The 16647-nt window shown below is 34.4% G+C and overlaps 1 protein-coding gene across 1 annotated transcript in view; it reads left to right on the top strand.

The window, feature by feature from the left end:
• Nucleotides 1-16647, top strand: part of LOC126819293 (dual specificity testis-specific protein kinase 2) — an 83641-nt gene that overhangs the window by 17538 nt on the left and 49456 nt on the right. Inside the window, exons 2-3 of the mRNA XM_050547273.2 lie at nucleotides 7097-7218; nucleotides 15964-16012. Coding sequence (XP_050403230.1) covers nucleotides 7097-7218; nucleotides 15964-16012 — 171 coding nt within the window. The remainder of the gene's footprint in view (nucleotides 1-7096; nucleotides 7219-15963; nucleotides 16013-16647) is intronic.

Raw genomic sequence — 16647 nt, 5'->3', positions numbered from 1 at the left:
AACTGCGCATATACAAGTTGTATAATAAATAGGTTCAAATATTTACAATTAATAGTTATCATGTGATGACTGATTGTTAGCATGTGATTATTAATTAGAAAGTTGGATAAAAGATATTTAATTACACAGGATGATACAGTCATTATAAAGTGACAATTTTCTTATCTTCTTCTATTTATAGGTACATGAATGTTAATGAGATTGTTCAAAATAGCCTTATAATACTGTACAATGTACACCATTGCAGTGTTTCGTTTGCTTAGAGTTAATCCCACTATACACTGCTTTAATGGAAGCAAATTTCTGTTGCAAATTATGACTGGTCAATTGTTCCGATTAACAACCAATAGCTAACTGCGTAACAATATCGTTATATTCTAAACAAAGCCCCAAATTGAACCAAATATGTTTACACCACGTTACGTCATGACTCACGATTTTATCATGCCCAATTAACCAGTGCATAGCAGAATATTGCAGAAAAACATAATTGCGTGACAAACGAGGCTATCAACACGAATACAATGTAAACAATACTGTATGGAAACGAAGAATACTTTCACCGTTTTTAATACCTTAAATTACTGTCCAAAGTTTTAGGGAAGACCCCAGATTAAACGAAGGGCTGTCATGTTGCTGTACTTTGGATAGATTTGATTGAACGGGAAGAATACACACACTCCCTCAAAAGCTCAAGTATCAGGAGCCAATCCAGCAATGGCCAGAGAGGGATTTCTCGGACCATTGCTTCAGGAATATGGAGATTATGTGGCTTTTATAAGTGTGCATTAATCTGTACTGGCTGTACAATTTTATAGTTACATAGTGGAGGTAGATCGTAGCCATGTTTGTGAAAGGGTATTTTTCCGGCGTGCAAAATGACCGATGGGTCAGATCTAGTTACGTTCATTTTCCATAGACCTCGGGACTCGGTTCAGACCGCCATGGAACCCATGCTGTACATGTGCTTAAAACAAGATGTGAAGAAAATCTTCAATTACGATTCTTAAATTGTTTCAGACAAGTTTTCTCACTAAATGTTAGTCACTTCACATCAGATTCAGATGAAAAAATTTAAAATATGTGATATAAAGTTTACTGAAGCCGGAGTTAAGGTTACTGGTATGTGTAGAATATAATACCATATTCAGTCAAAAGCCCTTTTATTAAAAAAACATTTTTAGTCCAGTAACCTAGAAGTTTAAAGTATTTTCTATTGTTTTCTCATCACCATTTTTCTTTGTCTTAGACAATAAAATTGATAATAATTTTTTATTTATACAAACTAGATTAGAACGGTTAGGCTAAGTCTCGAATATACCAGTGCCCTGGTTACCATTTTGCACACACCTTGTCAAATCTACAATAAAACTACAAACAGTCATAACTTGGCTCAGAATGAAGTAATTTGAAGAAATTTTCAATATTTTCATTTTACATTATCTATTTTTTAGCTATTATAGCAAAGATGGTCAGCTCTTTATCTAAGCCTTACATACATGTAATACTTAACTATCTTTAAAAAAAACAGTCCTTACATTAATACTAATAATAGAGGAAATGTTTTTGAGGTATGTGAAAAATCTGGTCCCTTGTGCCTTTAATTAATATCTCTCTATCTGTCTCCAGTGATAAACTTTTTCCCATATGGATCATCCACATCGTCACTGCCGATGAAACTTACTGGCAATGAAATTAAGACCCTAATCTTTAACCTAATATTAATCTACAGCTAATCTTGTATTTTCCTGAGCACAACACTTCAAAATAATGAATTAAAGAATCTGCTCAACAGTAGCACAACAGACTTGGTAGCAGTGAAGATTATTTAATGAATAATGTTTCAGTTTGTGATACCCTTTTTCATTTTCATTTTTATTTTACCCCTCTGCCCCGCCGGTATGTTTTGCTTGATCCAGTAGCCACACAGATGTATCAGCCTGTAGATTATTTAATGGATAATGTTTCGGTTTGTAATGCCTTTTTCATTTTAATTTTACCCCTCTGCCCCGCCAGTATCTTTTGTTTGATCCAGTACCCACGCAGATGTATCAGCCTGTCCAGATTTGGTCACCTTGTTAAGGGAGTGTTGCCATCCCTCATCTTGTATCCACTTCAAAATTATTTTATGAATATCAACGATGATGCTACATACCATAAATTTCTGACCCATTGATGTTGTTTTTATTGCCAAGTTCTGATCACCTATTCAAAGGTCATTGGTCTATTTGTCAAGGATCTTAAATTAGTAGTCTCAAAAACATATATTTAAATGTATAGAATGTCGATAAGTGGTGATGTTTTTCTGTCATGGCTGCCCTCTTTCAAATAGATTTTCTTAATGACAGGTTGAGATGGTGTGACCAATAGACCTCATTCATAAATTTCATTCATAAATTTCATCTCTTTATTGAGTATTTAACCACATAAAAAAAAGGATTGTACTGTAGGTTGATCAATTGAACAGTCATCTCGGTCAAATGTCCGAAAAACAAAATACTGTAAACTTACTAAAGTAAATCAATCCTGCAGGGTAATCAAGACAAAACGTTAATAAAACAAAAGGAAAATTCAAAACAATTTTAATTGTCTCGTAATGGGACGTTTCTGGTCGTACATGATTAGCAGTGCTTCATGTAATTTGATTGGTCAGTACAGTATGTTAAGTTTTTTTGTTTTTGTTTTAAAAAAATGCATACACTTGAGCGTAGGGGTCTTACATAGTGGTCTTTTAGCTGTGGGAAGAAACCTAGGGACCCAGAGATCCTACGCTGAAAATGAAGATAAAATGGATTTACTGGTTTTTAATGAGCGACATTTCGATGTATACATTGTGTCACGAAATGAAGACGGGTTTACGCCATACAGTGTGCTATGAGGGAAATTTTGTCTGGGCAGCGGCACTATGGCCCTCTTTTATATTGAATTCCAACTGCCAAGTGAACTTTTACGTGCATGGTTTTTCATACCATCTGAATGACTAGACAGTTGTTTTTGTCAGACCCTCTGCTCTGCACCACTGAAAAGGGGAAACTACGTTGAAAATTCCTGATGAACTTTCTCTCGGCCATTGAACACCAGACCTCCATTCTCGCGAGCCTGCCTCTTACCCACTTAGCCACCACCACTGTGTCACAGTGAGTGTGATGCTAAACAAATCTTGTGCAAGTCAATATCGCTTAAATATTGCTAAAACAAAAGAAACGGAAATTAAAGAATTATACAAGATTCTTAAACTCTTTTGATTGATTCCAACCTACATCTAGCCTGGAAATTGTCAAGCACAATTCTTTTGGTGGCTTTCATTTTGTCTAGCAGAGATTTGTTTGTTTCTTTGTTGATGTTGTTGCTAGTTTTACTATGGTATATATCAGGTACAAAGTTAAAGAGTCTCAGGTACAGCTTCAACTAAAATTGTTATTTCCAGACCGGATTTCATCCTGTTCTTAAACATGCATTATTATTATTATTTAAACATTTATTTAGATGACAAGCCCATAATCAACTCACTGAGCCATCGGATGGCTCTGATTTTAAGTAGATTAGACCACTACAGCCATTTAAGAGTTTAACAATAAAGTAAACCATCGATAATCAAATACCGTATATATAGGCTCCAGTTCTTAAACATACATTATTATTATTATTTAAACATTTGTTTACATGACGAGCTCATAATCAACTCTCTGAGCCATCGGATGGCTCTGATTTTAAGTAGATTAGAATACTGCGGCCATTTAAGAGTTTAACAATAAAATAGACCATCGATGGTCAAATACCGTATATTTTGGCTACATTTTGTCAACACTTCAAACACCCATACCTAAGCTCAGAATAAAGTAACTTGACTGAAATTTTCAATATATTCATTTTGTGTTACCTATTTTTGAATTTTTATAGCAAGTACGGCCAGCACTTTATCTAAATCTTACATAATACACCTTTAAAGCATTAAACACCTTCTGGCATTTATCATGTGATACTGAATATCTATAGAATTAGATTAGCTGACTATATTTAATTATATTGTAGGATGCAACATCTACTTGACCTGACACTGACATTGAAAAATTAGAAGTCGGTGAAACTGAACTTTTATTTCGAAACTTTATTTTATTAGAGGTTTATTATCAAATAGCATATTTTGTCACGAAATGTTTAAGATAAACAAGTAAGATGATATGGAATCATGGCAAGAAATCTGTGGCAAGAGGATGGAATTAGTTCTAAAAACAACCCGAGACTTACTCAACTGCCAAGATAAATGACTTCTCTTTGTAAATTATTTCTTGTACAAACGAAATGAGTTTTAACGCCCTACTTTTCTGGACAAACCGGGCTAATCAAGACGGGCATACACGTTAGAAGGAAATGTTGCCAGCACAGCCACACTGTGGCATACTCTTTATTTGAATACCAATGTGTACACAGGTCTTTTTTTTTTTCTCCCATCTTAATGACCATGCAGGAAAATTCTGGAGAACTTTCTCCGCTAATGCTGGGATCAAATCCAGAACCCGAGGTGCATGTAAAAGATCCCTTGGCAGTTGGAATTCGATATAAGAGTAGGCCATAGTGCTGCTACCCGAGCAAAATTTCCCTCATAGCACACTGTATGGCATATGCCCGTCTTCATTAGCGCAGTCGTAGCAGAACAGTACCTCACCCACTTCTTGACAAAATTTTTTTGTAAATTTTAATTCTATAAAAAAGAAAGAAAGTTTGTTCGTTGTATGATTTTTTAGCTTCCACCAATGACCTCCATTACGCTTATTCTTCTTTTGATTGGGAAATTTTGTAATAAAGGCTAGAAAATCCTAGTAGAAATTTCACCCAGTAAGAAACAATAATCGTGTCCTGTGTATTTAACATAAATATGTGTTGTTGATATTGAAAAAACAAACTTCAAGCTCATTTAAACTCATGAGAAAAACATCATTAAATTAGTTTCTCAGCCTGAGGACATGTTATGCTGTTTTGTTTAGACAATTTTGTCACAATTTTCACAATAGACTACTTGTCAAAATGAAATGAAAAATTAACTTTTGTTTTTAAAATAGTAAAATACTGACGGAATGTTGCCTACAGTCCATAGTTAAGAATTCGGGTGAGGCCCTGCCTGTAATACTTTTGGTTTTTGGTCTTTAGCAAGTGAAAAATGTATCTTTTATTTTTAAAATACTAACATTTCAAGGACCCTATTGCTTGAATTTTTACTAGCTGACATTTAAGATTATAATCAAAAACTGCCACCGGAAGTTACTCAGAGTCTAATTGCGTAATTTTAGCTCAACAGATGTTCCTTACAAACTACAAAATTGTGAAAGATGGGTGTCTAATAGGAATATGAGTTCAAAAATGGTTCGGGGGGTTGGATGGCTGAATGGTTAGCACGTAAGCGCTGTATCATTAAGTCTTGTCATTGAGTTAACTGGCGTGGTTTTGATTCCCCAGTTGTACGCGACAATGAGTAGGGTCGCCTGTCCAACCTCGTGAGTTTTCTCCAGGTCATTCGGTTTCCTCCCACTGCTAAAGACCCCTACACGCAAGCGAAGTATTATTGATATAAAATTGAACAATGTGTTAGTCCCAAAATGACCTAGTTTTTGTCGAGTGGACGTTAAACCCTCTCTCTCTCTCTCTTTTAAATGCAATTGAACCCAAGCAAGGAGTTTATCTACCGTAGATATTTTGATTTTGTTTTCGCAATTGAATGTCAAATAATCAATCTGAGTACATATTAATCTTGATTAAGCCGGGAGAAATTTGATATTTTAGCGAAAAAAGGCAAATGATGCATGGTTAACGATTATTCATTCATTGACTTTTGTGTGCAAGTTTCTCATTAAATTTCATTAATCAAATTCATTATAGAAAAGACGGGACATAGTTCTATGGAATATCGTTACTGCTTATTACTGACCAACGTGTCCACTAACATATTCTTGATAATGTACCTCTCAAAATTTGATAATTAAGCGTATAAATGCAAATGATGCATGGTTATTTTAACATGTAATCCTCTTCACCAATTTAAAATCTATTTTATAAGAAGATATTTGAGAATGTGTAGGTTGAGTTTACTGTCTGACATTGATTTTATCTCTAATGATATAGGTAATGATTCCATTGTATTGATTATCACAAAATGTCAGGTAGGGTCTCATAATACCATGTTTACTATACAAGTATTTAGAAGTATGTTAACATGCAATTTTCAAATATTTTGTACTTTGATGATTACAATAACATGGTGGAGCGAGTTCAGCTTATTCCTTGGAAACTTAAAATAGACGAAAATTGATCTAAAAAACACATATTAATGTACATGTATATAAATTGATTTTTATTCAGTTTTGAAATTTTTTATTGTAATTTCTAATCAATTCTGTTTGGTAAATACGGAACAGTCGAAATGTTTGGTAAATATGCAACAGTCCCAATTGAACGGTGCCTGTTTAGTCCAGTCTACACATATTTTTTTGTTATTGTTTTGTTGTTTGTGAATCGTCCGTTACTCATTTCTTCCGCATTGTCTTGTAGGATGTGTTTTTCTTTGTTCATTACAAATGACACCCAAAACCATAGAATACACAATCTTGTGTACTGATTTTAAAACGTTCATTGTGTCTTCAATGTCCAATATTAGATCCCATATTTTCACAGTAAGATAACAACATCAATATTGATTGAAATGGACCAATATTGAATTCCATTTTGTTATTTTAATTTTGAATATTTTGGATAATATTTAGTTAGAGGGTTAGCTCCTTTAAGATGAACGTGACAAGGAGTAGGGTCGTCTGTCCAACCTCGTGGGTTTTCTCCGGGTCCACCGGTTTCCTCCCACTGCTAAAAACCCCTACTCCCAAGCGAATTATTGAAATAAAATTGAACCATGTATTAGTTCCGTAATGACCTAGTATGTGTCAAGTTGACATTAAACCCCATTTCTCTCTCTCTCTCATTTTAAGATGAAGGAGGTTAGAGGTGGCCTGATGGGGAATAAGGAGATAAAAGTTTATGCCCAGATGGTTATTACAATGATTACAATAACTATGTTATATCATAGCTATGTTGTTATTTTATATTACAGGTTACACATCGAACAACAGATCAAGTTATGGTTTTAAAGATGAATACGTTAACCAGTAACAGACCTAATATGTTACGAGAAGTTCAATTAATGAATAGACTCTCTCATCCTAATATATTAAAGTAAGTTGGCATTTCTTATAACAATGGCAGACCCTATGATCTAAAACACAATTATTACTGAACAACCTTTTGACAAGGCTTCTCTGGTCTTTAACAGGCAATTAGTATACAATTTTAGATATGATGGCTTTTGTTAGCAACCCCACCCCACCCCACCCCCATGAATAAATGACATGTTGAAAGCAAAGCTGACTTTTCTGTGTTGAGGTTGTGATGGTTGTGTAAAAATTTCAACTGGAATGTTGAAAGTTTAATATTTTATTATTTACTTCCTTCTAGTATAAAATGTTATATGGTTTTTTTTATGAATAGTGTATATAACAATATTACAAATATTTACTTCTCCTAGTTTATAAAATGTTATATGGTTTTTTTTATGAATAGTGGAATATGGAATACTAAATTAGTATATAAGAATAATGCAAACATGTATTATGTATATTATCATTATCATGCACATTATATCATGCACATTATCTCCATCATATTCAATCATAGTGCAGCAACCAGACTATATCTATGTAAATTGTAAACAATCTCGATCTTGCTTTCTGTAGTTGACCTATATAATCAACTTGTTTACCCATTTATAAATAAAAGTCACAACCTCCTGCTTTTCTAATTATGTTTGTTAATTATATAATTATTGTATGCATCATGTTACATGCACAATTAAACAGATAGCCTTTATATTACACCCCATGTACATTAACCCTGTTGTGTCTTTCTTGTAATTCATTTGTTTTATTGTGAGGTTGTTTTCTTGTAATTCATTTCTAAGTTTTTCTGTGTTTTGTTGTAAGGTGTTTTTTTCTATTTTGAGTAAAGCCAGTATGATAACGTACCTAGACCCTGGACTGTTCAATGCTGTAGACACTTACGGCTGTCGCCCAGGCCCCCGAGTTCACAAAGCATTCTCAGACTTAAGTTAAGAATTTACTCAACTTCCAATCACTGTTTATGACAAATATCTTTGATCCAGAAACACAAAAATTTGCACATAGTTTCTTATTGATGTATTTGATACATTAAAACAATAAAAGTTTTATAAGGGGTCATATTTTAGTTAAAATAAGGTGAAACAATTTTGAGTAAATTCTTAACTGAAGTCTGAGAATGTGTTGTGATCTTGGGGCCAGATCAATTCACTTGATTGAATATTTACGTTTGTGAATTGTTTTTTTGCTTGCAATACCCATGTAGTTTGTGTGTTTTATCAACTGGTTTGTTTTGTGGTTTTTATTTGTTCAATTCAGTTCTCCTGTACTTACTACCTTTTATTTGAAACCAACACCTACATCAGTACATGTATATGAATGTCTGACCTGTTAATTATTGTAAATATTGAACAGAACTGAACCATTTTTGGACAGATACAACTTTTACAATATTGTAGTTTCCAAGAAAAATGGTAATCAGTTCAAATAATAATAATAGCACAGAACAATGCTATTTCACTTATTTTTTCCTCAATAAGTACATAACAGCAAATTCACCACACTTAGCAAAAAATATTCATCCATTGTTTATCAAATTCTTGTATTCACAAAAATCAAATCGTACAAAGCTTGTCCTTAGACAACCTGATTAAAATACAGATCTATATTTCGTTTCGTTTTTTTTGTACTTTCGATTGCCTCTACTACGTGAAGATCTGACCGGTTGTAGTGGAAAGTCGCATCAGATGTAATGCCAGTGGCTTCTGACCCTATGATGTCAGACATTTGATTAACCAATCAGCGTTGATGTTTCTAGTGGGTTTTCCCACAGTTTTGTATACCTCACGTCGAAAACTCGCTGTAACAGACCGTTTCATTGGCTAATCCCTCACATCATGCAGAATGCAGGTTATGTAACAACTCTTCCATATCCTAGTGTCGTAAAGACAAGTAAAATGAAATTTTGAACTATAAAAAACCAAACGAAAAAGGATCTGAGTTTTAATCAGATAGATTGTTAGACTAATGTGATTTGAAGATAAAAGTTGGGAGTGCACATGACTATAAATATTTTTCATGTAGAATCTGTGATTCATTCCAGTACAATTTCTATTTGGCTTTTGATTGGATTAACTTTAATAGTTGAATACATGATTGACATGCACATGTTGAAATCGACCTCTCGGCTAAATTTAGTTTTCTTTAATTAATTTGTTGACTTACGTTACTCAGAATAAATTTATTTCAGTCTTCCACATTCTGTTTAAAACTCGACCTGTACAGAGAAGAATTGAAAAAAAATTTAATACAATTATTTAGACATATTGGATTTTAGATCATGCAATATATTTGCTCAAGGGAAATGATCCAGTATAGTACGAAATGAAATAATATTGAAGATTATGGACATATGCCATACAGTGTGCTATGGGGGATATTTTGCCCACACAGTGGCACTCTGACCTATTCTTATTTCCAATTTCAACTGCCATGTGTTCTTTTACATGAATGCCAATGTGTACACAGGGCCTCGTATTTGTGTCCCATTCGAACAACTAGGCACTGTCCTTGTCAAGGCCTCCTTCCACTATCGCTCAGAAGGAGGAACCATGGCAGAAAGTCGTGAAGAACTTTCATAGTCAACACTGGGATTGAACCCGGGACCTCCCGGTTAGTGAGCCAGCACCTTACTGATAGAGCCACTGCTTCTCCCCGATACGATATAACCAATAGAACTAATTTCAGGTGGAATAAAGACCTTTTGTTGACTTAATTAAATATCGGAGTTGACGAAACATGTAGTCTACTCTTTCCTTTCTAGTTCTCTCATTTATTCCATGTTAAAAACAATTACTGTATGTGTGAATTTGTCATTTTGTTGCTTTTTTCTGTCTTTTTAAACTAAACTTATTTGTAGAAGAAAACCCATGATAAAATATAGATTGAATTGACTGGCATCTCTGACTTATGAAAATTTAGTTTTACAATTTATACAGACATCACAAACAATGTTAAAACCACAGGCTCCTGTCTACATTTAGTATTGGTAATTGATGGCATCTCTGATGGCAAATTTAAGTTTTATTTTTTTTTTATGTTCCTATCACAGACAATTTTAAGGATGGCAATGACGACGATACCCTGACGTACATTTTGTAATTGACTGGCATCTCTGATTATGCCAATTATGTTTTAGAATTGATATGCCCATGAGACAATTTTAGGGATATGGCAATGATGATAGCCCCCCACTATATGTGCTAATTACAGTATCTAGTATGTACAGTAATAACATAACACGTTTATGAATGTTTCAAGGTTGGTATCGGCTGGAAGATTGCCCGCAGTAAAAGATGTTATTATCAGCAATAAATATTACCCTTTCCTATAATCGACATGCTTTCTTCATCATTTCTTTATTAAACTAACATATTTTTGTCAAGTCAAGGAGGATAAAGAGATAAAAAAATAAATTTGAAAATATATGTATAACTTGAGAATTTTAGTGTTCTAGTTCATTATGTTTTCCTGAGTATTGTTCTCCTTCAATTATATACCTTTAGGTGTTCTCTACAAGATGAGGTTATTATTAGTCTTTCTGAAACACAGATCTCTATTTTCCCCAGAACTTGTATTTGAGAGGGATATGCTGTAGTGGTTTGGAAATGTCAACAAATTTTGTTTTTAGTATAAAAATAGCTGGAAGTTGAATTGATATATATGACAAAGTTTCTTGTGTATGATCCATTATTATGTGGATGGTCAGTTCATGAATGTCAGAAATGTCAGGAGTTTCATATTACAAAAAATGAAATGGGGTTTAATATTCTACTGTTCTGTTCTGACTGGCCGAAGGAAGACGGGAATATATTACAAATATACAACTGAATATAAGAATGAAAGGAAATGAAATTTAACGTCCTACTGTTTTGCTCCAACTGGGTTAATGAAGATGAGCATATACGCCATACAGTGTGCTATGAGAAAAATTTTGCGACGGCCTACTCTTATATCGAATTCCAACTTTTACGTGCACGCCAATGTGTACATGGGACCTCAGTGTTTTGTCTCATCTGAACAACTAGACAGTCCTCGATCCTTATCAGTACCTGAATATAAAAACGACAGGTCATAATTTGAGAGATTATGAATCTCATGTAATCTACAATATTGTGAAGTTGAATCTGTATAAGAAATATCAGACCAAAATGGTTCAATATTTACAAAAATAGCACCATTCATCATCCTCTTCAGACAATATCAACAAGTCAGTGCCATCATGTGTTAGGGATTTTTCTTGTTTTGATCTGATTGAATTCAAGATTATTTTGGTTTTATTTCGTATTCTCAGTTAAATGTTAAATAATCAATTTGAGGACATGTTAGGTCATAAGTTATTTAATTACCTGGTTTATGGAACCGCAGATATTTGTAGTTGAAGTCTATTAAAGGGAAAGGAAGCTTATTGACGCTGTTTCCCTGAAGCTGCTAAACGACTTCTGGTGACCAAATTTGGGCCTCTATTAACCCTAACTAAAAATGTCCAACATGAGCAAAATTTTGAAATAGCATCCCTGCCCCCAACCCTAGATTTTTATGGTGAAAAATCTGTAAACCAGATTGACAGAAATTATAATTATCCAATTATTTTATTTTTATTTTCCTACCCCCCCCCCCAACCCTGTTTTTTTTAGAAAAGTCTGTAAACTAGGTAATGAAATAACTATGGCCTTATATGTCAGAAATTGTCATAAAACTCCACATGGCAATCGGCTGTTTTGTGGTCTTTACTGCTAAATCATTAATAGTTAGTTGTACAATACTTGGTACTGCTGAATCACTATGTGCATTAATTTATACTTACCATTAATGTACATTCCATTACAAGCATTGATTATTGAGTTTAATACTTACCATGTATACTTATCCTATAGTATACACATATAAATAATACATACAGGTACTAATTAACACATCAATATTACATTTAGATAAATCTTCAACTCACACCTTTTTATTATTTCCTTTTAATGATTAGTTAAAGGTTCACAAGTTCACACGGCCAACAAATATTTTACTAAACATCACAAATTAGCAGGCGTTCTTCTACCTTTTTATTGCGGGGGTTGGATGGCCGAATGGTTGTATAGTAAGGTCTGTCATTGAGTCAACTGGTGTGGTTTTGATTGCCCGGTTGTACGTGACAAGGAGTAGGGTCGCAGGTCCAACCCTGTGGGTTTTCTCTGAGTCCTCTGGTTTCCTCCCACTGCTAAAGACACCTACGCGCAAGCAAATTACCTTTTTGTAAGCCCACATGAAAATGTGGTCATGTAGTTTCATCGCCCTGCTGTCCCTCGCTAAAATTTCTTGTGAACAGTCTACAAGTCTACAGACTACATTTATCGTGTATTCATTAGAGAGATGAAGAATCCTATTTTATGGATATCAATTCCTTTTATGTCCAAGAACTACTAAAAAAAATAACACAATCTAATCGGTGTGAAAATGTCATTTATTATATTAACCCTTTTGCAGTTGAACTGCCCGAAACTAGGGTTCCTCAGATCACAGAAGTCTGACCTTCTATCCATATATATATATATGCATACACCATGTCCAACCAGACAATATATAATAAAAAATATATTGTCTGGTTCGACATGGTGTATGCATATATATACGGATAGAAGGTCAGATTCCTGTACTCAGACTACCCCTAAATGCCATAGTCACATAGATGTACAGTGTATAGTATATTGTCCTACAGTATATACCAGTAGTTTTGTATTGGGAGGTGTGAGATGGTCTAAGGAACAGTAGCTTCGTGCTGTCCAGGGATACCAGTATAAACTAATGCTAGGTTCTCACTGTCACGATTTGTGCTACGATTGAAACGGTGGTTTTAATTGTGTAGTTATCGTGGTGATCCTGTCATATATTGAGGTCAGTTGCAGCAATCTTGTTGATCGTATCGAAACATATCCAAACGTATCTGCATGTACCAGATCGTGGACTCAATAGGAACAATTCTATCGTAATGCATCTCATGATAGTGGGAACTTAGTATAATCAAAATTTTCTCTAATTTTCTTCAAGGGAACTAGTGGTGCCAATATTTACATGTAGCCAGTGATAAAGGGTTAAAATATAAATGTTAAATTCATAGATAAATTAAAACTACTAAAAAACAAGTACATAAATTTTCAATAACAGTAGAATATATAATATTTTTTCAGCCAAAACTAAATGAAACAATGTCTGATCGGACAAAAACACAAAATATTTGCAATAATGATTTTTGATGTCACTCAAGAAGCGTTCTATTTGTTGTAAATATCTGCATCCTTTGTTTGGCAATAAATGTTTATGAAATATATACAGCATCTGAACTAGACAGTTGTTATCATGGGATTTCTACAAATTTTATTGCCAAAATTACCATTTATGCGAGGAGGAGTGTGTATTGTCTGCGTACCATTCAGTACAACTTTTAAGGGTCGACGTTACAGGTTTCTTCAGGGAAAATCAAATACTCCAGAAGCTTTTTAGCATGTATATATATTGCATGTTCATTGTGCATATATCTTGAACGTGTGCAAGCATTAATAAGATTATTGTAAATCCATATAGAAAATGTTCCAAACACAAATCTTTTGATGAGCTATTTTTAACCTATCGGTTTGTTGAAGGAGCCAGTTAACATGACAATAACTTCAAATGAACAAGAAGTTAGCACCCTGTTGCAGGAAGATGTGTTTTAACTCTCAATAGTGCTTCAATGGCTTTAATGTCCCTTGTAAAGATTTTAACATGGGAATGAGAGATGGAAGGCTGACAAAAGGCCATGTTCTAAGTGTTGTTTGTCGTGATAGCCTATCAGCTTGTCTTTTAATCGAAGACAACATGAATCTGTATTAAATCATTGATCAGTAAACTCTCCACTCCGACCGGGATACTTCATTAAAGCAACCATCGTCCGTCTGTTAATCTACCTCACCACTATATTTGTATCATAATAAATGGCTCCTCTGAGAGTTAACGGTATTAATGATTCTGTATGATGGGTGCTATATTGATCAAATGGTCTGTTGTCTATACAATTCATAAGAGAGAGAGAGAGAGAGAGAGAGAGAGAGAGAGATGGGGTTTATCACCGGGAAGAAACCCTAGGACCCAGAGAAAACCATGAGGTTAGGCAGGCGACCCTATTCCTGGCTTTAATTCCATGATTGTATGTGACCAAAACTACCTGCCCAACCTCATGGATATCCGTCAAGGTACTCCTGTATCCCTCCCACATGCAAGCATATATACTATGTGTTAGGCATAAATGAAATGAAATGGCATTTGATATCCTACTTTTCTGCACCAACTGGGCTAATGAAATAGAATTAAAACCTGCACACAGGACCTTGGCCATTTAAACTGAACCGTCCTGCATCAATGACGAGGGGAAATCATGCAGATTAATCCTGGGAAAATTTCTCTGTCAACACAGGGATATCAAAGTCAGGGACTTCTAGTTAGTAAGCAACCATGGCTCCCTTGTGTTAGTGTTGTGTGGATGTTAAACCATACCCCCCTCTCTCTCTCTCTCTCTCTCTCTCTCTCTCTCTCATTAATTGAAACCATAACAAATGTTCTTCAACCAATTATTTCCATTGCTAAATTCCAAATTTCAAACAATCTCTGATCTCTCGTTTAACGTTTAACGTCCTACTGTTCTAAGCTATAACAGTATGGTACCTAGTTTACATGAGTCTCTAGCTATGATATATTTATTGTTATAATAAATGTGAAATATCAATAGTATTATCATATGTACCCTTCTATACATTGGGCAGGTTGCCTGTAGAAATAATACCAACTATTTAGTTGTCTAATTGTAAAATCAACAGGATCAGTACAGAACAGTCTTAATAACTGCAAGGAGTAAACAATGACTTGAATGATACCATGTGTTAGTCCCGAAATGATCTAGTTTGTGTCAAGTGGACGTTAAACCCTATTTCTCTCTCTCTGAATGGTCAAAAACATTGTCATAATTTTTTTGACAAAAAAATGGTCTGTCATAGAGTCAAGTGGCGTGGTTTCGATACCCTGCTTGTACGTAGGTTTTCTCCAGGTCCTCTGGTTTCCTTCCACTGCTAAAGACCCCTATGCACAACGGAATTATTGAAATAAAAATTGAACCATATGTTAGTCCCAGAATAACCTAGTTTGTGTCGAGTGAATGATAACTCCCGTTTCTCTCTCTCTCTCTCTCAGATATGCGATAACGACATCACAATTAAATAAATCAAAGTATATAAAATATAAATTAAACCAACACTTTTATTTTCCCAAATCAAAAAGGTTTCGTCTTTTGAATTACTGGTTTTCTGTCTCTCATTGAATTATTGTTTCCATGGAATCAGGTTTATTTTCTAAGGAGGTGAATATTGGTCAAAGTAAGGCCTTCTCAAAGGGTAATAATTCTCCTGATGCAATGGCCTTGTCAGGATTTGTTATGCTTGGGGCTTGTTTCACAAACTTAATAGCTTTCTTGATTCTATGTTTTTGAGAGAATGTGTTCAAGCCTTGTAGCAGTCCATCAGACTAACTAATCTTCTGACCTTCTAATGTTGACCAAATTTAACACTTTCATGTGTTACTTTCTTCTTTCAGCAATCAGCACTGGTTCATATCTCAATCGACAAAAATATCTGAACAAGATTTTTCTCATTATTAGTATATGTAATTTGATGAACAGTAATTTGTAATAAATATGGATCTTATTTGGGTTTTTTTTTCATTATTTTTCTAGATTTATGGGTGTGTGTGTTCATGAAGGCCAACTACATGCTTTAACTGAGGTAAGTCATTTTTTTGTGCAATTTATTAATATTTCAGGTACAATTCCTAAACTATCTAACCTAAATTACAACATCTCAATTGTACAGAAACTTACAAACTAGGAGTTCACTGTAACACTGATGTTGAGATCTGCAGTCTTGCACCTATGCCCATGTATTGAAAGCCGTCGCTAGGATGCTGCTGGGAGCCTTTTGTTGTCACCTGTATTAGTATTATACTGACACCCACCTCACATTGACGCCCCAGTGTATGCAGAAATATCTCAAGTTTCTCATTATGCAATAAATAGAAGCCTATTTAAATCAGTTTATTCAGTTTAAACAATAATAAACCCCCCAAAAAACAAGAAACGTCTCATTTTGAATCTATACAGAGATAGAGAGAAATGGTGTTTAACATCCACTCGACACAAACTAAGTCATTTCGGGACTAACATACCGCACACGCTAACCATTCGACCATCCAACTCCCCTTAAACAATAACAATTTCATACATTGAGCAAACAAAAAAAGCCCCCCAAAACAAGAAACGGTTACATGTTGAATCAATATGGAGAAAGAGAAATGGGGTTTAACGTCCATTCGACACAAACTTCGGGACTAACATACTAACATACTATCCACCACCCCTTAA

The sequence above is a fragment of the Patella vulgata genome, chromosome 4 (genome assembly GCF_932274485.2).
Source record: "Patella vulgata chromosome 4, xgPatVulg1.2, whole genome shotgun sequence".
Lineage (NCBI taxonomy): Eukaryota > Metazoa > Mollusca > Gastropoda > Patellidae > Patella > Patella vulgata.
The sequence above is the reverse complement of the archived record's forward strand: the minus strand, read 5'-3'. Positions and strand labels throughout refer to the sequence as shown.